Here is a 21,749-nt window from a genome sequence, read left to right as displayed (position 1 = left end):
CTTGGAGTGAGTAACCTCAAATTGTTGGAAAAAGAAATGGGAAAACTACATATTTTTTAAAGATAAGATTTGTTCCTTTACCATTTATAGTTGCAAACTGGACTAATCTCTGGTTTCTACTCTTCTAAATCTCTGTCTTAGAATCACTGCTGCCAACTCAATACACTAGCAAAGCCCAGCATTCTAACTATGGTGTTACAAGCCCTGTTCATATATTCTTTCCAGCATCTTGGAACAGAAAATTCATATCCTGTTTATATATTGCACTTCTTTCTTTCTCTTTTTTTTTTTTTTTCCCTTGTCTTTTTAGGGCTGAACCCATGGCATATGGAAGTCCTCAGGCTAAGGGTTGAATTGGAGCCGTAACTGCTGGCCTACATTACAGCCACAGCAACACCAGATCCCAGCTGCATCCATGACCTATGCTGCAGCTGGCAACAATGAAGGATCCTTAACCCACTGAGTAGGCCAGGGATCCAATCTGCATCCTCATGGATACTAGTCAGGTTCTTAACCTGCTGAGCCAGAAAGGGAACTCCTACATTTTGTACTTCTGATTAAAACTGCAAAACGAAACATTGTTCAATAAATATTTGTTGAATGAATTAAGTCTCTTTACAAATTTAGTTAGGGCCTATTTAAGATGATTCCTAAGTGTCTGACATTTTCACTAAGATTACAATGATACTGCTTTCCACTCTATTGTTATTTTTTTTTACTATGAGATAATGATGAACATTAGAATGAAATATGAGAATAAAAAAGATTTTAATAGATTTCATATTTCTTATTTGTTTGAATTTTACAGAGGGATTCAATTAGATTTTAAAAGATACATGATTCTGAATATCTATAGTCATAGTGATAGAATTTCTTTCATATTCATCTTGCCTTTTTTCCTTCTAACTTCACTAACAAGAGCTTATGTTTAAAACTTTTTCACGTAGAGGTAGAAAAATGAGATATTTAATCTTTTAAAAATCTAATCTTTCAGATATTTCTCCATTGAGAATAATGCTATTTCTTGGTTTAAAAAACTCTTCTAAAAATTACATTAAAAAAACCAGTCTGCCTTTTTTTTTTTTTTCCCTTTGTCTTTTTAGGGCTGCACCTGTGGCATATGGAGGTTTCTAGGCTAGGGTCAAATTGGAGCTACTGCTGCCAGCCTACACCACAGCCACAGGAATGTGGGACCCGAGCCATGTCTGAAACCTACACCACAGCTCACAGCAATGCCGTATCCTTAACCCACTGAATGAGGCCAGGGATTGAATCCATGTCCTCATGGATACTAATCAGGTTCATTAACCACTGAGCCACGACGGGAACTCCAAAACAGTGCTTTAACAAATCTTTTCTTAAAACTAAAGAATTAAAAGGTACTTTCTAAAAAAAACACAAAATCCTAATTTGAAAAGATACACGCACCCCAATGTTCACAGTAGTATTGTTTACAATTGCCAAGACATAGAAGCAATCTTTTAAATGTCCATCCACAGATAAATTGACAAAGATGTGGTATGTACACATAAACACCATGGACTACTCAGCCATAAAACAATAATGAAATTTTGCCATCTGTAGCAACATGGATGGACTTGGAGGGCATTATGCTTAGTGAAATAAATCAGGGCAGAGAAAGGCAGGTATTGGGTGGTACCACTCATATGCGGCATCTAAAAAATAAAACTAGTCAAAGTAAGAAGAAAAGAAGCAGACTCACAGATGTAGAGAACAAACTAGTGGAATTAAGAAGAAAAGAAGCAGACTCACAGATGTAGAGAACAAACTAGTGGTTACCAGTAGGGAGAGGGAAGGGGAAAGGGACAATATAGGGGTAGAGAATTAAGAGGTAGAAACTATTTTGTATAACATAAGCTACAAGGATATATTGCACAGTATAAGGAATATAGCCAATATTTTAGAGGTGTAGATGGAGTATAACCTTTAAAAATTGCACATCATTATACTGTTCATCTGTAACTTAGATAATACGGTACAACTGTATTTCAATCGAAAAAAAAGTCCTTATCAAAAAAAGCATTTTCTGAAAATATTTTGGCTTTTATAACTGTATTTATATTTTCTTTCTTTTCTTCTTTTTTTTTTTTCTTTTGTGGCTGCACCCCACAGCATACGGAAGTTCCTGGGCCAGGGATTGAAATCTGAGCCACAGCTGTAGCAATGCCGGATCTTTAATTCACTGCACTGGGCCAGGGATCAAACCTGTGCCTCTGCAGTGACCTGAGCTGTTACAGTCAGATTCTTAACTCACTGTGCCACAGCAGAAACTGATAAATACTATATCTTATATTCCTGTGAAAAATTATAATGAATAGTTTTCCCCATTATCCTTTACTATTTGTAGAGATTTATAGGAAACACAAAACATTGTTACTCTTTCCAAAAAAGCTTGATTCTTATAAATAGTTACTGGATAGGGGAAGATTCCAAACTCATTCTAGCTATCATTTCTCTTAAGGTTTCTCTGAATTGGTCACTTCCCATTTTGAAAGACTCTTTCATCCTCCTTAGCTAATTAATCTCTTTCCTTAGCCACAATTTTTATTTCTTCAAGGCTTAGTCATGTGTAAATTATCCATTTCCACACTTTGCACAGATAAATTCTGGGCCTCCAATTACTTCAATTGTTCCATTTCATTCATTTTTTAATAAGCTGTACTGACAGCTTTCATTTTAAGAAACTTAGGCTCTTTTTTCCTGAAGTTCTTGAATCTTGACATAATTATAACACAAGTTAGAATGCAAACAGAATTCCTTCAGTAAAGGAAAATGTTGTCTACAGTATATGTACATGTCTATAACTACATCTATTACTGACATATCTGTATCTATGTCCTTTCTCATTCCTAAGTAATTCTGGGCATAGTTACTCCCCAAAAGAACAAAGCAACACATACCTTTTTTTGTAATCCATCTTTTGATTTCTTTAAATTCTTTGGAGTATTTGAAATCTGAGATATCTTTTCTGAAACTCTCTCTCTGAACTTATCAATAGTGTCTTGGTGTTCTTTCAAATGCATACGAGCAATTTTTAGTTGCTCTTGTGTTTCCAGATCCTTTATTATTAGAAAAAAATTGAGAAATATGATATAAAGGCACATTACCTTTTCTTAACAATGAACTAATTAAACAAAATCTTTTTTTTTTTTGTCTTTTGTCTTTTGTTGTTGTTGCTATTTCTTGGGCCGCTCCCGCGGCATATGGAGGTTCCCAGGCTAGGGGTCTAATCGGAGCTGGAGCCACTGGCCTACGCCAGAGCCACAGCAAAGCGGGATCCGAGCCACGTCTGCAACCTACACCACAGCTCACGGCAACGCCGGATCGTTGACCCACTGAGCAAGGGCAGGGACCGAACCCGCAACCTCATGGTTCCTAGTCGGATTCGTTAACCACTGCGCCACGACGGGAATTCCTAATTAAACAAAATCTTAAAAAAAAATACATGTTCATAGCTAAAAACAACCACCATGCCACCCTCCATGGAACTAGAGACTCTCACAATAAGTACGTCAAAAAGAGAAAGAAAAATACTGTATGATATCACTTATACCTGGAATCTAATATATGGTACAAATAAATCTATCTATAGAAAAGAAACAAACTTGTGGACTTGAAGAGGAGACTTGTGGTTGCTGAGGGGGAGGGGGTCACTTTGACTGTATAGCAGAACTTGGAGAACAGATTTGCGGTTGCCAAGGGCTGGGGGTGGGGGGTGTCTCTTTGCTGTGCAGGAGAAATTGACAGAATTTTGTGTCAACTATAGAAAAAATAAAAATCTTAAAACATTAAAAAAGTCCCTGTCCCTAGCCTCACCCATCCCAGTTCTGTCTCATGTTGAACTCTGCTGCTTATTTTTCCCATTTCATACCATTTGGACATCTTTCTAAATAAGTTATCACCTAAAGAGGTCCCATTCTTTTGTTTTTTTTTTTTTTTTTTTTTTTTTTAAGGGACACACTTGTGGCATATGGAGGTTCCCAGGCTAGCGGTTGAATTGGAGCTGTAGCCGCCGGCCTATACCACAGCCATAGCAACGCTGGGTTTGAGCCATGTCTCTGACCCACACCACAGCTCATGGCAACGCTGGATCCTTAACCCACTGAGCAAGGCCAGGGCTTGAACCCACATCCTCATGGATACTAGTTGGGTTCGTTACCTCTGAGCCAAGACAGGAACTCCAAGAGTGTCACATTCTTCTGCTTAGTACTCCACTATAGAGATGAACCCCACTCAGCCAGGGCCTTATTTATCGGTAGATACCTGGATTAATTCTGATTTTGTTCATTACAAACAATGTTGCAGTGAACGCTGTTATATTTCAGTGCAAATATGTGAATATACCAGTAGGATAAATTCCTACAAGTGGAATTGCTGTTGCAAATGTATATGCCAATAAATTTTTAAAACAATACTGTCAAACCATCTCCCTAAAAGGTTATAACATTCAAAATTTAGCCAATAGTATCACTTGTTTTCAAGCCTCTTGTATTAAAGACATGTTACTTGACAAGAAGAAAGAAAAGAGCACAACTCACTCGAGCTCTGGTTTCTTGCAGGTCTTCCTTGAGGAGGTCTCTCTCCAGTTTGAGAGTTTCCTCTGCTCTCCTCAGGTTATCCCTTTCTTTCACTACAGATTTCATTTCCTCAAGGTTTTCATGAAGTTTCTGAGCCAAATTTAAGTTCTCCATTTCTATTTTATCCAGAGTTAAACTTTGGGCCTTGAATTCTTTTTTCAGTCGTTCCATGTCACACAATTTTTTCTGTGTCACGATGATCTCTTCTTTTAACTTAAAAAGTTGATGTTCATTTGCTTTAAGTTCTTGCATCTTAAGATAATCATAAAATATGTTAGGATATAGATGGTTTCTTAGGGAAGGATAAAGAATAATTTCTAAATTGATTAAGCGATAGTTTTCCCAGACTCCACACAGGATTTACTTTCCTTTGCAGTACAATGTACATAACTACACACTAATCTTACATGTATACAGCTCAACTATTGTTGACATATGCATACAGCTATGTAACTACGACTGATTAAAATACAGAACATTTATTTCCCTTGCCATAAGTTTCCTTCCTGCCCCTTCCTAGAGCAAACCACTATTCTGACCTTCATCTCAGATCAATTTGCCTGCTTTTTTTGTCTTTTTAGTGCTGTACACAGGGTATATAGAAGTTCCCAGGCTAGGGGTCGAATTGGATCTGCAGCTGCCAGCCTACACCACAGCCCTATCAACTAGGGAGCTGAGCTGCATCTGTGACCTACACCACAACTCACGGCAACGTCAGATCCTTAACTCACTGAGCAAGGCCAGGGATCAAAATCATGTCCTCTCCAACACTAAGCAGGTTTGTTAACGCTGAGCCACCATGGGAACTCCTGCCTTTATAAATTTATAAATCACAATATATTTATCCCTTCTCCTGTTGATAAGCATTTGGGTTGTTTTCAGTTTTTGCAATTATGACTGCAGTTGTTATGAACATGTACGCACACCTCTGTGTGGAAGCGAGCACTCTTTTCTCTTAGGTACATATCCCGGGGTGGAAATGCCGGGCCACAGACAGGTGTATAGTTCAGTGCTAATAAAACCCACCAAGCTGTTTTCTAACATGGCTAGACCATTTTACATCCCCAAAGGATTGTAGGCATTGCTATTTATTCTAGGAATAAATCAGGCATCCAAACAAATAACCCCCTGACCCACTCAATACCTTTTCTTGTAATTTAGCATTTGAATCGTCTAAATCCATTTGTATAACTGATATTTCATCTGTTTTCTCAGAAACAAGCCCTCTGAGTTTATCAATAATTTCCTGGTCCTCTTTCAGATGTATGTGAGCAATTCTTAGTTCTTCTTGTTTTTTTAGGTCCTTTGTTATTAGAAAAAATTAAAAAAACAATGACACATCTTAATGTTAACTAGCACTTTCTTTTTAATGAAAGTGATACGTTTTCTTAGTAAAAATAATAAATCTTTTACTTCTTACTCTGCATTTTTGATGTTGTTAGAAAGTTATAGGCTTTTGCTTCCTCTGTCCTTACCTCCCACGACATACTTGTATTTTTCAGAGGCAAACATGTTCTACACACACTGTTCTACAACTTGCTTTTTTCCTCTAAGAGTTACTTTGGGCTTCCAAATTAGGACATTCAAATCTATTTCATTTTCTTAAGGGTTGCACAGTATTGGTATATGGCTCTCATCTATTCAGTTGCCTTGTGATGGACATTTAGGCTATCTCCTATTTTTAATCATAAACTATTACAATGAACAACCTTATGGCTTGTGTATGTTTGCGTTGTGAATATATATATATATATATATACACACACACACATACACATATATCCCCTCCCTTATCTCCCCCCCCCCCTTTTTTTTTGCTGTGCCTGTGGAAGTTCCCGGACCAGGGATCAAATCTATGTCAGAGCTGTAACCTAGGCCGCTGCAGTGACATGAAAATGCTGGCTCCCTACCCTGCTGTGCCACAAGAGAACTCCCATTTTTCCTTTACCTTAAATGAGTAAGTCTACATGAAAGATAAAGTCCATAAAGAAAATGCTGGTTATAGAATTTAAAAATTTAAAAAACAGTAACAAATTTCTTGCCTAAAAGCTTGTATCAGTTAACTCTCACCAATTCCAAAGAAGGGCAGCACTCACTTCAAAGAACAGTTCACTGATTTAAGGAAAACATCACATTTAGTTGCTGGGAAGAGGAGTGAGTATAACTTACTTTAGCTTCCGTTTCTCGGAGGCTTTCCCTGAGCTGGTCTTGCTCCATTTTGAGGGTTCCCTCCATTCTTCTTAGGTCATCTCTTTCCTTAGTAACAGATTTTATTTCTTCAAGGTTTTCATGAAGTTTCTGAGTCAACCTTAACTTCTCTGATTCTATACTTTCCAGGGTTGAATCCTGGGCCTCTAATTGCTTCTTCAATTGTTCTGTTTGATACATATTTTCCCTGAGATCATTTTTTAACTTAAGAAGTTGATGTTCTTTCTCTTGAAGTTCCTGGGCCTTGATATAATCATACAAAAATAACTTAGGATATAGATAGACAGACAGTTAAAAAGTTATAAAAATAGTTTCTAAATTGAGTAGGGTTAATTTATATTGTTTCATTACCCAAAAGACCAGATTCAAACTCTCACTTTCTTAGATATTAGAAGAAATACCTGTGCTTTTAAGGCAGTATTTGTGTTTTCTAAATCCATTTGGGTATTCGATATTTCATCTGTCTTCTCTGAAACAATTCCTCTGAGTTTACAGATAGTTTCTTGGTGCTCTTTCAGGTTCATGTGGGCAATTCTTAGTTCCTCTTGTTTTTCCAGGTCCTTTATTATTAGAGGGAAAAAAAATACATTCAGAATAATACAATTCAATAGAGTGTAGAAAGGTACAAGGTAAGAAGTAAAAATTCCCCTCCCTCCTTAGGGCTCCCAGGTCTCATCCTCCGAGTGACTTTCTAATGTCAGTATATTCTAGATACACTACTCTGTAATGCAATCCTTTTCCCTATCAGGACACTTCCAAATCAGCTTTACATCATTTTTTACCTGTGGGTTGATATTCTGTCATCTGAATGTGCTGTATTTATTCAACCAGTCCCTACTAGAGGACAGTCAGAATTTTTCCTATTTTTGGGGTGTGCTTTACTTTGTTATTGCAACTTGTTGCAATGAATATCTGGCTACAAATATCTTTGCACAACTGTGCTAATGTGTGCAGGATAAACAGCGATAACTGGATTTTTTGGGTCAGTTCATACTCTTATTGAAAAGTTTGGAAGATATTCTCATATACCCACCCCTGCAGCCTTCTTCAAGGTTGGACCAATTTTACATGACCACAAACTCTATCAACCATGGTTCTTTTAGGACACAATGTCATATTTACTAGTCAGAGAAAGATGCTAACTCACTCTAATCATGGTTTCTCTTAGGTTTTCCTTGAGCTGGTCTCTCTCTACTTTGAGAGTCTCCTCCACACTCCTAAGATCATCTCTTTCTTTTGTAACAGATGTTATTTCTTCAAGATTTTCATGGAGTCTCTGAGTTAACCTTATGTTCTCCATTTCTGTGTTTTCCAGAGTTGACTTTTGGGCCTCAAGTTGCTTCTTCAGGTTTTCAATTTCACGTAATTTTTCCTGAGTCTCACTGACATCTTTCATCTTCAGTTGATGTTCTTCTTCCTGAAGTTCTTGAATCTGAGAAAACATAAGACAAGTCAAGATACAGGCAGAAAATTTTAAGAAAAAAACAAACAAACCTGTTTTTAAATTAAGGCAGCCATTTCTCTCTCTCTCTACATATTTATTTCAGGGCTGCACTCGTGGCATGTGGAAGTTCCCAGGCTAGGGCTTGAATTGGAGCTGTAGCTGCAGGCCTACACCACAGCCACAGCAACATTGGATCCGAGCCGCATCTGTGACCTACATCACAGATTACAGCAACGTTGGATCCTTAACCTACTGAATGAGGCCAGGGACTAAATCCATATCCCCATGGATACTAGTTGGGTTTGTTACTGCTGAGCCATGACGGGAACTCCCCATCTTTATATTTTAGTCTAATGTATGTACTGTTTTCTTCCATAAGTGATAAGAGGAGCAAAACAATCAGATGTCATTTTATAACTTAACAAACAAGACCTACCTTTCCCTGTAATTCAGCATCTGAATTTTCTAAATCTCTTTGAATATCTGTTCCTTGATCTATCCTCTCTGAACTATTCCTTGCATTGATGGTTTCCTGGTACTCCTTCAGAAGAATGTTGGTAGTTCTTAGCTCCTCTTTGATTTTCTGTCCCTTAATGTTTGGAGGAAAATTAATACAAGTTAACAGTGAACATTATCACTATCATCTTAACACTATTTTTATTCAAAAACATTACAAGAAGCAAACTTACCTCAGCCACAAGTTCTTTAATATTTTCTCTGAGTTGGTCTCTCTCCTTTTGGAGGGCCTCCTGCGCCCTCTGCAGTTCATTTCTTTCTTTAATTATGGTTTTTACTTCTTCTTGACTTGTCTGAAGTTTCTCAGCCAAACTGAGCCTCTCGCTTTCTGTTCTTTGTAGTGATGCATCTTTGGCTTTGAGATGTTCCTTCAACTCTTCTAGTTCACTCATTTTTTCCTGAGTCTCACTGATTTCTTTAATGCTGATAAGTTGTTCCTGTTTTTCACGAAGCTCTTGGGTCTTAAAATAATAAGAAAATAATTTAATAGCCAAATATATACATAATATGGGTGATTATATATGTGTATGCATAGTTTTTTAAAGGAAAAAAATACAGGATGCTTTCCAAAACAGTTTAGTAGGTAAATAGTAGTCTTTGAAATCCAATTAGCTACCTCCCTTCAAGTTTCCTCCCACTGTTCCTTTACCCTCAGTTTACCTTTTTCTGTAATTCAACATTTGTCATTTCTAATTCCTGCTGAATGCTTGATAGTTCAGTTGCCTTCTCTGAAAGATCCGCTGTCAGTTTACTAATAGTTTCCTCCTTTTCTTTCAGGTGACCACGAACAACTTTAAGCTCTTCTTCGGTTTCTATGTGCTTTATTATTAAAAAAGGAAATTGCAAGAAATTTATGAAAACATTGTAACAGTTACACTATACCTAGCCCCCTTTCCCCAAAGGTTTAGTTTTTACCAAGATACCTGCTTAAGAATATTAACACCCCCCCCATGTGAGCAAAGGAAGAAACCTACTTTAGCTCCCATTTCTCTTATGTTTTCTTGGAGTTGGTTTCTTTCAGATTGAAGAACTTCCTGTAGCCTCTTTAAGTCATCTTTCTCCTTAGTTATAGATTTCACTTCATCATGACTTTCTTGAAGTCTCTCAGACAACTTGAGCTTTTCCATTTCTAGTCTTAGTAGTGCTGAATCTTTGGCTTTGAACTGCTCTTTCAATTGTTCCATCTCACTCATTATTTTCTTAGTCTCATTGTCCTTTTCTTTCATACTGAAGGACTGTTCTTGTTTGTCTTGAGATGCCTGAATCTTAAGAGAATCATAAAACAATACAGTTGATATCCAGAGATAATTTATTTTATTTTAGGAGAAAAGAAATAGGATACGTTCTACAACAATTAAGTCAGGGATTCAATGGTTCATTTACAGAGCAATCTTTGCACTCACCCACTCTTCCATTATTCAGATATTTAACACTTATTGAGCACTCACTGTGCTGTCATTATCAGAGGTTGGAGATGAAACAGTAAATAAGGCTTTACATGATTTGCCTTTTTGAGACTTATACACATTAGGGGGAAAGATAGATATACCAAATCTTATCAAACAGAGGTGCTAGGTTCTTTCAGGACATGACTGGCAAACTTAACCTACTGTGAGTGGTTAGGAAAGGCTTCTTGGGGGTTGAAAGCTTCAGTTGAGATCTGAAGCGTGAAAGTACGAGTAAGGCAAAGAGGGGTATGGAAATACGACAGGAAGGGAGACCAAACCATCTGAAAGTCATGAGATGAGGAAGAGCAATAGACTAGAGTTTTTGGAGACAAATGAGCTGGACAAGTGAGATAAAATAGGGCTAGAAGCCAGCAAGGACGGACTGGGACCCAGGATCTCACAGGCCACATTAAAGAATCTAGCCTTTACTGCAAGAGCAACAATAAGCTATTAAAAGGTTTTAAGAAGAAAAGATTGCTTGGGCTCAGAATGAGGAATGAATTAGAGAAGTATGGAATGAATGGGGAGACCAAGTAGGAGGCTACTGAAGAAAGCTGGGGAAAGGAATAATTGTGGCTTGGATTAGGGTTCGGTGAGTTGGAGAATTTCTCTCTCTCTCTCTCTCCCTCTCACAGACACACCTTAAAATCAACAAGGTTTGGTGCTTGAATAAAAGGGTGAATGGAGAGGAAGGGATAGTAGTAGGGGTGGGTGATTCCAAGATTTCTGACTGGATCAGTGAGAAAGATGGTAATGCCTTGTGGGATGCTAGAGAAATAGTTTTAAAGAAGAAAAGAATAGTATTTTTTTTTCTTTTTTGACTGCCCTGCGGTATATGGAGTTCCCAGTCCAGAGATCAGATCCAAGCCACAGTTGTGACCTACACCCCAGCTGTGGCAATGCTGGATCCTTTAACCCAGTGTGCTGGGTTGGGGACAGAACCTGTGTCCTGACACTGCAGAGATGCCGCTGATCCCACTGCACCACAGCAGGAACTCCAAAAGAGTATTTTTCGCTTTATCTTTTCCTGTAATTTAGCACTGTCTTTTCTAAATCATTTTGAGTATTTATTAGCTGTCTTCCCTGAAACACTTTCTCTCATTTTGAATAGTTTAAAATTTATGAGAAATTTTTAGTTGTTACGTTTCTAATCACTTCACAATTAAGAGGTACTTAAAAAATTGTTAGTAACATTATAATTATAAATGCCCTCTTTCCCAAAGACTGGATATTTATACAACACTTATTAAATGGGAGGAAAGAATGAAACTTACTTTAGCCAAAGTTTCTCTAATTTCTTCTTTCAACTGGTCACACTCAATTTGAAGTGCTTCTTTTGTCACTTTAAGATCATCTCTTTCTTTAGTTATGGTTTTTATTTCTTCGTGACTTTCTTGAAGTTTTTCAGTCAATCTATGCTTTTCCATTTCTATGCTTGCTAGTATTGCTGAATCCTTGGTTTTGGATTGTTTTTCCAATAGCTCCAGTTCATCCATTGTTTCCTGAATATCACTGACTTCTTTCACATTGGGAAGTAACTCCTGTTCCTCATGAAGCACTGGGATCTTGTGATATTCATAAAATACCAAGGTTACTACCTGGTCAGTGTTGTCATAATATTTTTCTTTTTAAAATTTCCTTTTCTTTTCACAGCCACACCTATGGTATATGGAAGTTCCTGGGATAGGGATTGAATCGGAGCTGTAGCTACCGGCTTATGCCACAGCCACAGCAACATGGGATCCAAGCCTCAGCTGTGACTATTCTATAGCTTGTGGCAATGCTGGGTCCTTAACCCACTGAGTGAAGCCAGGGATTGAACCTGCAGCCTCATGGACACTATGTTGGGTTCCTAACCCACTGAGCTACAAAGGGAATGCCCATAATTTTTTAAAAGGGAAAAGATGAACATACTTTTTGTAGTAATGAAAGTGATCTTGAACCCTCATGGTCTATTATGGATCGCATACTCATATTTATTCATTTTCACTTGATTCCTACTAAAGCTATTCATGAGTTTTCTGCTAGCTATATTGCAACATAATTTTCTTTTTCCTCTAGCTTACACCCAAAGTGAACCAATTCTTACATATTATTAATGAGTCTAGTCAGTTGTACATTTCATTTCTATACTAGTTTCCAAATGCAGTAGAAAAATTAGTTGACAAAGAACTAAGAAGAAACATTTCTGAGAAGGCAGCTCAAGTAATAAATATTCATAACTTAGAAAAATCCAGTACTGAGTTACAAGAAAAGGTTTGTCTTCCTTCCTTCCTTGTCCCATCAGTTCTCAATAAATGAACAGCTTCAGGTGAATTCTAATTCTAATTCTAATGCTACTTTACAATCTTTTTATGTGTACAGTTTGATACCCACATCCCATGACCACTGGTGGTATAAGTTTACATATCATATTTCTGCATATATCATGGTGGAATTGAGGAATTTTTTACATGCCTACGCTGGGGAAAAAGAACAATGTCTTATTCATATCCGTAGTCTCAATGCCTGGCATATACTAGGCTTTTAACATAGGTTGATCCAGTTACCCCAATATTTCATTTTCTCCATAGCATTTGCCATTATCTCAAATTACTTTGTTTATTCGATTACTTATTACTTCTTTTCACTACAAAGTTTTCTATGGTCAGAGATTTTGTCCACCTTCTACCATTTTATTTCTATAACCCAGGACTGTACTGTCATATGAGACATTCAACAAATACTACCCAATAAATGAATGAACCATAACTCAGTCATTATTTACTGCTTATCTTTCTCAAAGGAGAAAAGAAGGAAGACAGGGCAAGGAAGGAAGGAAGACAAACCTTTTCTTGTAACTCAATACTGGATTTTTCTAAGTTCTTCTGAATATTTGTTACTTGAGCTGCCTTCTGAGAAATGTTTCTTCTTAGTTCTTCAATAGTTTCTTGGTGCTCTCTTAGATGTATGTGAGCCATTTTTAGTTCTTCTTTTGTTTCTAGACCCTTTATTAGCAAGAGAAATTTTGAATAATTATAACATCATTCCAACACTGTCTCCCCCTTTCCAATTGATTCAGTTTTTAAGAAAAAAATTAAGAGAAGAAAAGCATATGACTTACTGTAGCTTCAATTTCTTTTATGTATCCTTTAAGCTTATTTCTCTCTGTTTCAAATGACTCCTGTAATTCCTTTAGATCATTTCTTTCTTTGATTATGAATTTCATTTCCTCATAATTTTCATGAAGTTTCTGAGCCAACTCTAGCTTCTCAATTTTTAGATGTTCCAGTGTTAATTCTTGGGTCTTTAATTCATTCTTTAAATTTTCCATTTCATTCATCTTTTTCTGCATCGTTCTCATCTCTTCTTGTACACTAAGAAGTTGTTGCTGTTTTTCTTGGAGTTGTTGGCTCTTAAGAAATACAGTTTTTATTATTATCATTTTGTCTATTCTCTCTTAAAATTCTCATGTAACATAACTTTGCAAGACTGAAATAATCATTATCATAGCCCTGACTGCTATCCAATATAAAAAGACAAGTAGCATTAAAAGTAAAGTAACTTTCTAGGCATAATGTTTATAGTGGGTAAATAGTGTCTCACTCGAAATTCAAGTCTACCCTGACCCTCTGAAAGTGATCTTCTTTGAAAATAGGGTTTTTGCAGATGTAATTAGTTAAGGACTGAGAAAAAATCCTCCTGGATTAAGGTAGGCCATAAATCCAATGACAATTTCCTTATAAGAGACAGAAAAGGACACACGGAGGCAACAGAAGGTTATATCAAGATGCGGGGGGTGAGATCGGAAAGATGAGGCTACAAGCCAAGGAACCCCAAGGGTAGCTGCGAGTTAAGGACAGCAAGAGGCAGGAAAAATTCTTCTCTAGAGCCATCAGAAGGAGCCTGGTCCTGCCAACATCTTGATTGTTACCTTCTAGGATCCAGAACTGTGAAAGAATAAATTTCTGTTGTTTAAGCCATTAAGTGTATGGTAATTCAATACAGAAGCCCTAAGAAACTAAGATAGTGCCACTAGGTTAATTCAGGAGGTAAAGTAAACATGAGAAAAAGTAAAAAAGAGACATTAAATATGCATTTATAACTTCTAAATAACTAAATTGCTCTCCTCTCCAAAACTTTGATAATTTACTTTCTTTTTCAATGAAGTCTATATGGGGTTGCCCAAACAAAAAGGCATTAAATTTTTACATAAGCGTACTGATTTCATGTCTTTAGGAGGAATATGAAATAGACATAAGATTTTAATATATTCAGTTAAGTTATAGTAAAAAAGATGAAAATTAAAAGAATACATATTAGGGAAAAAGCTCTCCAGAAGCACAATGGAAGTCACAATATATTATCTACAATGCATATGGCACTGCTTCTGGAATATACAGAAAGATCTCACTGAGTGCACTTCAGAACTAGGCACATTATTGCAAATACTAAGAGATGGTAATACAGTCATCCCTAGGTATCCACATGGGATTGGTTCCAGGATCCCCTGTGGATATCAAATTTGTGGATGTCCAAGTTTCTTATACAAAATGACAATATTTTCATATAATACAAGCACATCCTCCTATATACTTTAACTCCTCTCTAGAGCACTTATAATACCAAATACAATGTGAATGTAATGTAAATAGTTGTCATTATGGGGTGAATTCAAGTTTCACTTTTTTGGAGTTCCCGTCGTGGCGCAGTGCTTAACGAATCCGACTAAGAACCATGAGGTTGCGGGTTCGATCCCTGCCCTTGCTCAGTGGGTTAAGGATCCGGCGTTGCCATGAGCTGTGGTGTAGGTTGCAGACGCGGCTCGGATCCCGCGTTGCTGTGGCTCTGGCGTAGGCTGGCAGCTACAGCTCCGATTGGACCCCTAGCCTGGGAACCTCCATATGCCGCAGGAGCGGCCCAAGAAATAGCAAAAAAAAAAAAAAAAAAAAAGACAAAGAAAAAAGTTTCACTTTTTGGAACTTTCTGGAATTTTTTCCCCTGAATATTTCCGATCCATATTTGATTGAATCCAGGGAGGCAGAACCTGCGGATGTGGAGGGCTGATTGTAGTGATAAATCTTATATTTTAAAGAATGACTAATATAGTTTTATCAGGGCAGAATCTTGTTTTGTTGACTAATACATCTCAAGAGCACAGAATAGTGCCTGGCCTATGGTAGGCTCAATAAATATTTAATGAATGAATATATCAAATGATTAGTTTGGATGAATGAAGGCCCTCTCTCTTATTTTATAATTCTCACAAAGGATGTTAGTTAACTTCTCAGTAGGAGTTGAAATTTCCCCAAATATTAGCATTAAGATCTGTTCATTTGAGATTTATGTGTTATTTCTAGAATTTAGGTCCACTGGAATCAAATTTATTACCAAAAAAAATTTAGTTAGGAAAAATGACCAGGAAGATAACTTTGAAAAGTCACCTTTTCCTTTAGCTTTTCTTCAACTTCTATCAGTTTCTCACAGGTCCTAGAAAGCTCTTCTTCTTTCTTTATGGTATGGTTCTTTTCTTGTGCGACTATCTCTTGTTGCCTTTTAAGTTCATCTCCAAGAACTCTTAATTCTTGTTGGTTTTCAATGGTCTAGAATTTTTAAAAAGTGGAGATTAAAATAATACTAGCTTACCTTTATGAAATCAGGTAAAAACCAGCATTTACCTCGGCCTAGTGAAGGTTCTAAATGGAGAAATCATGGTAAACTATAACTGAAAAGACTAGTGAAAAACAAGCCTTTAATTTAACGCTTCAAATGCCAAGAGTCTGTTTTCAATGCTATTTTTTCATTGCTCACCTTATGATCTATGAGAAGTTTGCTCATTATCTACCCTTAAGCCAAAAGACTTTCTAAGTTTTTGTTGACTATAGTTGAGATATATAACCTCATATATATGGTTTTGGGCTTTTCACATACTAGAATGGCTTTGGTTTTGCACACTGCTTAATGGCAAGCTCAAAATGGCAGCATCCTTTGCTAGCGTGAGGTGAGCTAATCCTAGTTATTACACTTAAACAGTAACATTCTCAGTTATTAAGATCAGAGACTGAAAAAAATATCATTGTTTGTATTCTAATTTGCATTCACCAGTTCATACTGAACAATCTCAAGAAATATGGAAAATTACACAAAAGGTCAGGTTCTACTGTGATCCATAGCAAACTTCTCAAAATATTAATTTCAATCTATGCATATTAAATTGTCCCTAAATTTAGAAACAAAAACTAAAGTAGGTCTGAAAATGTTAGCAAACACAACAAACAATTAAAAATGAAATTTAAAAAATTACAACAGCATAAATCAAACAAAAACATCTAGGAACAAATTTAACAAAATATGGAAAAGACCTGAACACTGAAATCTGTAACAAATCACTAAGAAAACAGATAATTTATGGAAAGATACACAATGGCCAATAAGCCATTTTATGTTAAAAAGCATAAAAAGATGCTCAATATCTTTAGTCATTAGGGAAAGGCAAAGGAAAACAATGACGTATGCATCCAACAGAAAAGCTAAAATTAAAAACACCCATAATATGGAATGTTGGTGGAGATGTGGAGCCATCAGAATTGTCTTAATTTGCTGATGGGAATGTAAAATGGCACAACTACTTTGGAGATTAGCATAGCAATTTCTCATCAAGTTAAATATACTCCCCTAGGATTCAGCTATTCCCTTTAGAAATTTACCCTAAAGGAAAAAAATATGTTCATAAAAAGACTTATATGGAGTTTCCATTGTGGCTCAGCAGGTTATGAACCTGACTAGTATCCATGAGGATGCTGGTTCGATCCCTGGCCTTGATCAGTGGGTTAGGGATCCAGCACTGCCACAAGCTGTGGTGTAGTTTGCAGCTGTGGCTTGGATCCTGCGTTGCTATGGCTGTGGTATAGGCCGGCAGCTGCAGCTCCAATTCTCCCGCTGGCCTGGGAACTTCCATATCCTGTAGGTGTGGCCCTAAAAAGCATAAAACAAAAAACAAAAAACAAAAAACTTAATGTGTACCGCATCCTTATTCAAAACACCCAAATAGTGGAGATAACAAATTTCCATCAATAGCACAAAGTCCAAACAAATTGTTGCCCATTCGTACAATGGAATACTACCCAGCAATAAGCAAGAGAGTAGCAAGCAGACACTAAAGAGTATATGCTGTGTGATTCTATCTGTATAAAGTTTCAGAAAAAACAAAAGTCAAACTGTACACTTGCACCGGATATATTTACTGCACGTAAACTGTACCTCAATAAAACTGTAAAAATCTGACGCTTACAAAGACAAAATGTAATGTTAAGTATACAGTGCTAAATCCTACCATTTCAATGTTTTCCCTTAAGTCAGTCTTCAGTTGTTCCTTTTCTGCTGTAATATTCTCTAACATTTGTTGTAGTTCATTTTTCTCCTGTGTTAAAGAAAGTATCTTTCTCTGTTGCTCCATTAGCTCATTATCTTCAACAGCTGCAACCTATGGAATGGGAGAAAATACTTCCAAATCATACAACTGTTAAAGGGTTAATACCCAGAAATATATAAAGAAATCTTACAAGTCAACAACAACAACAAAAAAACCCCAATTTAAAATAGGCAAAAACCTGAATGGACATTTCTGCAAAGAAGATATACAAACAGCTTACAAGTCTGTGATGTTTCATTATGGCTGCCCTAGCAGACTACTACACCTCTCTTAAAAAAAGAAATCGCCATTAGCATCCTAGCTTTTCTTGTATATAATTAAATAACCAGTCAAGCAGTTATTTTCCTAAAGTTTCAGGACAAAATGAACCATATTATCTAAAATGAATTATTAGGGTAAAATTTAAGCACTTAGTGGTAAAATTATGGCCCAAACCCTGGAAATAGACACAAATACAATAAACACATTGATTTTATAGCAAACTTGTATACAAAATCTGACACAAAACAGATATTTTAGCCATAATCAATAATAAACACTCAAAAATCTTTCCTCTATTCTTAGAATTCAGAGGGGATTTTAGATGTGTAAATCATATCAGGCCTCAGAAAAACATTAGCTCCAAGTCTGAACTAGTATTTTGCCTTTTCCTTTTCAAATTGATTGATTATAAATTGTTATATTTGAAGGTATTTCAAAGACATTAGGGTAAAGCTTGTAAATTATTCTGAGTTATTACCACCATGAATAATAAATAAGACTGAGATTACCGTGATGGATTAAGTGCTTGAGGTTAAGGAGAAAGCTCACATACAAGTATACGAAAACTTCAAACAGAAACTTCCCTTACCTTTTCCTGAAACGCATTCTTAGTGTCTAAGCTTTCCTCTATGTGCAAATTCTTTGAAGTTTCCTCAGAAATTTTCATTTTTAGTGTGTTAATTGTTTCTTGGTGTTGTTTCAAAGACTCAAGAGCATTTCGTAGTTGTTCCTGGGTGTCTATGTTCTTTTTCGGAGAAAGAGAAAATAATTTTCATTAGAATGTGAGACAATGAAAATAATTTTATAATTATTGCTTGATCATAAATAATACATGATGGTTCCTTTAATGTTTTTAAAGAGGCTCTGAGATTTCAAAGTTTCATGAGTCAAAACCTTACCATGTTTATAGTATCCTGAATGTCACTTTTGAGTTGGTCCCTTTCGATTTGCAGGCTCTCTTGGAGTTGTTTTTGGTCATCCTTTTCTTGGGTTAAGGTTTTTACTTCTACTAAGGTTTGTTGAAGTTTCTCAGTAATCAGTGTTTTCTCCTTTTCTACAGTGTGCAGCTTAGATTCCCTATTTTCTAATTGTTCCTTTAGCTCTTCCACTTCTTTTAACCTTTCTTCATTCTCAGCTGTTTTTTGCTGAAGTTCTTGGGTTTTGTGAGAGAGCTTTGAGACAAGAAAAAGTAAATGTGAAAAGCAGAGCATTCTATGTCATATACATGGAAGCCAAACACTGGAAGACTAACAATTACCTCCCTAGAGGGTATTTGTACCAACCTCTGTCTTCAAAGCATCCAAATGTAAACCAAGTTCTTCAGCTTCTTTAGAGAGATTTCCTATTTCCTGATTCAATCTTGTATTCTCCTCAAGGATCGTTTTATACTTTTGCTCAAATTCATCATGATGATTTTGATCTTGGAATTCTTGATCAGCGCTTTCATAATTTGACTGGGAAGTTGCTAGGTCAACTTTAGTTTTCCCAATTTCTTCAAGTAAACCTTGAATTCTACTTTCTTTATGAACCACTTCAGAAAACAATTTGTCTTTTTCTGATGTTATTATATAGAGCTCTTCAGATTTATCATTTACCTATGCAAAAGAAAGAAAACTTATCTATGTTAGCAATATACGATCCACCTAAGCAGTTTAGAAAAAAGCTTTCTTTGCCCCCCCCCCCCCCCACCCTGGAAAAGACATTGAAATTAAGCAAAGATTTGACCGAGGAAAGGCAATTTTTTTTTTTTTTTTTTTTTTTTGGTCTTTTTGCTGTTTCTTGGGCCGCTCCAGCGGCATATGGAGGTTCCCAGGCTAGGGGTCGAATAGGAGCTGTAGCCACCGGCCTACGCCAGAGCCACAGCAACGCAGGATCCAAGCCGCGTCTGCAACCTACACCACAGGTCACGGCAATGCCGGATCCTTAACCCACTGAGCAAGCGCAGGGACCAAACCCGCAACCTCATGGGTCCTAGTCGGATTCGTTAACCACTGCGCCATGACGGGAACTCTGGAAAGGCAATATTTTTATTGTCACATCTCTTTAACAATACACATGCCATAAAAAAGAATGAAATAATGCTATATACAGCAACTAGATGGACTCAGAAATTATTACATGAAGACAGTGATAGACAAACATCCTGTGATATCACTTATATGTGGAATCTAAAAAAAGGATACAAATAAACTTATCTGCAGAACAGAAACAGACTCACAGACTTTGGAAAACTTATTGTTTCCAAAGGGGACAGGTGGGGCTGGGGGAGGGAAAGACTGGGGGTTTGGGACTGGCATACACACACTGTGGTATATGGAATGATTGGCCATAGGGACCTGCTGTATAGCATCGAGAATTCATTATATATGTTTTCTTTTCCATATTCTTTTCCATTATGGTTTATCATAGGATACTGAGTATAGTTCCCTGTGCTATACAGCAGGGGTTTTTACTTCAAAATAAGAGTTGTTTACTTAAAAATGTGTTTACCTCTTTCTTTAGCATTTCTACTTCTGAAGGTAAAGATTTCAATTCTGAGAGCAAATTCACTTCTTTACGCAACGCTTCATTTTCTTCAACTTCTTTACTGAGTTCTTTTTGGAGATAGGTAATTTTTCTCTCCAATTCCAAATTAGAGAGCAAATCTAAGAATGTTAATACTAAGTTAAATAAAACAGCTTGCAGTTATAGAGTCATTCTAATTATAAACAGATTACTTAATCAGATTATAGAAAATGTATTACAGAAAGAAACAGTTGGTAAATAGCTAATCTATCTAATTGTTAATCACCTTGTCCAAGACTGGGTTCAATTTATTTGAAAAATAATTTTTAAACCTTTATGATTTGAGGTTTATGAAAACATTTGTAACTACTGATAAAAAATGAGTAAAAAACTTAACATTAAGCTTTTAAAAACATCAGAGAATCTTTATCTCTTTTTATCTCCCTTTCTTCCTTCTTTCCTACCTCTCTCCCCCCTTCCTCTTTCTCCCCTCATTTTATTTTTGGCTGTGCCTGCATCACAGCAGTGCAATGCCAGATCCTTAACTCACTGAACAACCAGGGAACTCCAATAATAAATTTTTACTTATTTTTTTTAATTTAATTTTTGTTTTTTTAGGGCTGCACCCCGTGGCACATGGAAATTCCCATGTCATGGTCGAATTGGAGCTGAAGCTGATGGCCTACACCACAGCCACAGCAAAGTGGGATCTGAGCCCCATCTGCGACCTGTATCACAGCTCACAGCAATGCCAATTCTTGACCCATTGAGCTAGGCCAGGGATTGAACCTATTACCTCATAGATACTAGTGAGGTACTTTACTGCTGCGCGGTGACGGGAAGGCCCTCCAATAATGAATTTTTAATCACTGGAATACACAGTTGCAAAACTCTTTAGGTCCATTTCTATACAAAGTCAGATTTGCAAAGACATGAATCTGAAATGATAAAATACCTTTTGGAACTTTGCCATCTATAAGAGAGGTGAGTTTTGTTATTTCATTAAAAGAGGACTGTAATTCTTTCTCCAGATCAACTTGCATTTTCTTCTTCACTTCCAAGTGGCTTTGATATAGCTGAATATCATTTTCCATTTGCTTGCACATACTTGTAAGTTCTTTCTATTTAGAGAAACATTAAAAATTCACAGAAATATACTAATCATTAAACTGTTATTACAAATATTACAAAATTACTTACCATTTTCTCTTTCAGGTTTAGATTTTCACTTCTAAGAAAGGCTGATTCTCTCTTGGCATCAAGAGCCACAGTTTCAGCATCAAGCAGAGTCTGTTTCATTTGTTTTAGGTCTTCAGTGTTTTCCTATACACATGACAAAAAGGACTGAGTGAAATCTA

The 21,749-nt window shown here is 36.5% G+C and overlaps 1 protein-coding gene across 11 annotated transcripts in view; it reads right to left on the bottom strand.

The window, feature by feature from the left end:
• CENPE (centromere protein E) overlaps window positions 1–21,749 on the bottom strand; it is a 76,358-nt gene that overhangs the window by 24,276 nt on the left and 30,333 nt on the right. For 5 of the 11 annotated variants that reach the window (XM_021100714.1, XM_021100716.1, XM_021100715.1 and 2 more), the window contains 21 exons: window positions 21,592–21,714; window positions 21,347–21,512; window positions 20,377–20,531; window positions 19,170–19,481; window positions 18,786–19,058; window positions 18,476–18,631; window positions 17,527–17,676; window positions 15,638–15,796; window positions 13,318–13,608; window positions 13,043–13,201; window positions 11,489–11,779; window positions 9,741–10,031; window positions 9,427–9,585; window positions 8,940–9,227; window positions 8,687–8,839; window positions 7,954–8,238; window positions 7,208–7,366; window positions 6,768–7,049; window positions 5,743–5,901; window positions 4,560–4,850; window positions 2,922–3,080 (listed from right to left, as the gene is read on the bottom strand). In XM_021100714.1, coding sequence (XP_020956373.1) covers window positions 2,922–3,080; window positions 4,560–4,850; window positions 5,743–5,901; window positions 6,768–7,049; window positions 7,208–7,366; window positions 7,954–8,238; window positions 8,687–8,839; window positions 8,940–9,227; window positions 9,427–9,585; window positions 9,741–10,031; window positions 11,489–11,779; window positions 13,043–13,201; window positions 13,318–13,608; window positions 15,638–15,796; window positions 17,527–17,676; window positions 18,476–18,631; window positions 18,786–19,058; window positions 19,170–19,481; window positions 20,377–20,531; window positions 21,347–21,512; window positions 21,592–21,714 — 4,461 coding nt within the window. The remainder of the gene's footprint in view (window positions 1–2,921; window positions 3,081–4,559; window positions 4,851–5,742; window positions 5,902–6,767; window positions 7,050–7,207; window positions 7,367–7,953; window positions 8,239–8,686; window positions 8,840–8,939; window positions 9,228–9,426; window positions 9,586–9,740; window positions 10,032–11,488; window positions 11,780–13,042; window positions 13,202–13,317; window positions 13,609–15,637; window positions 15,797–17,526; window positions 17,677–18,475; window positions 18,632–18,785; window positions 19,059–19,169; window positions 19,482–20,376; window positions 20,532–21,346; window positions 21,513–21,591; window positions 21,715–21,749) is intronic. The other 6 variants (XM_021100720.1, XM_021100722.1, XM_021100724.1 and 3 more) reach the window with 2 other exon arrangements.

The sequence above is a fragment of the Sus scrofa genome, chromosome 8, assembly GCF_000003025.6.
Source record: "Sus scrofa isolate TJ Tabasco breed Duroc chromosome 8, Sscrofa11.1, whole genome shotgun sequence".
NCBI classification, from domain to species: Eukaryota; Metazoa; Chordata; class Mammalia; order Artiodactyla; family Suidae; genus Sus; species Sus scrofa.
Note: the sequence above shows the minus strand (reverse complement) of the source record. Positions and strands in the feature narration are given on the sequence as shown.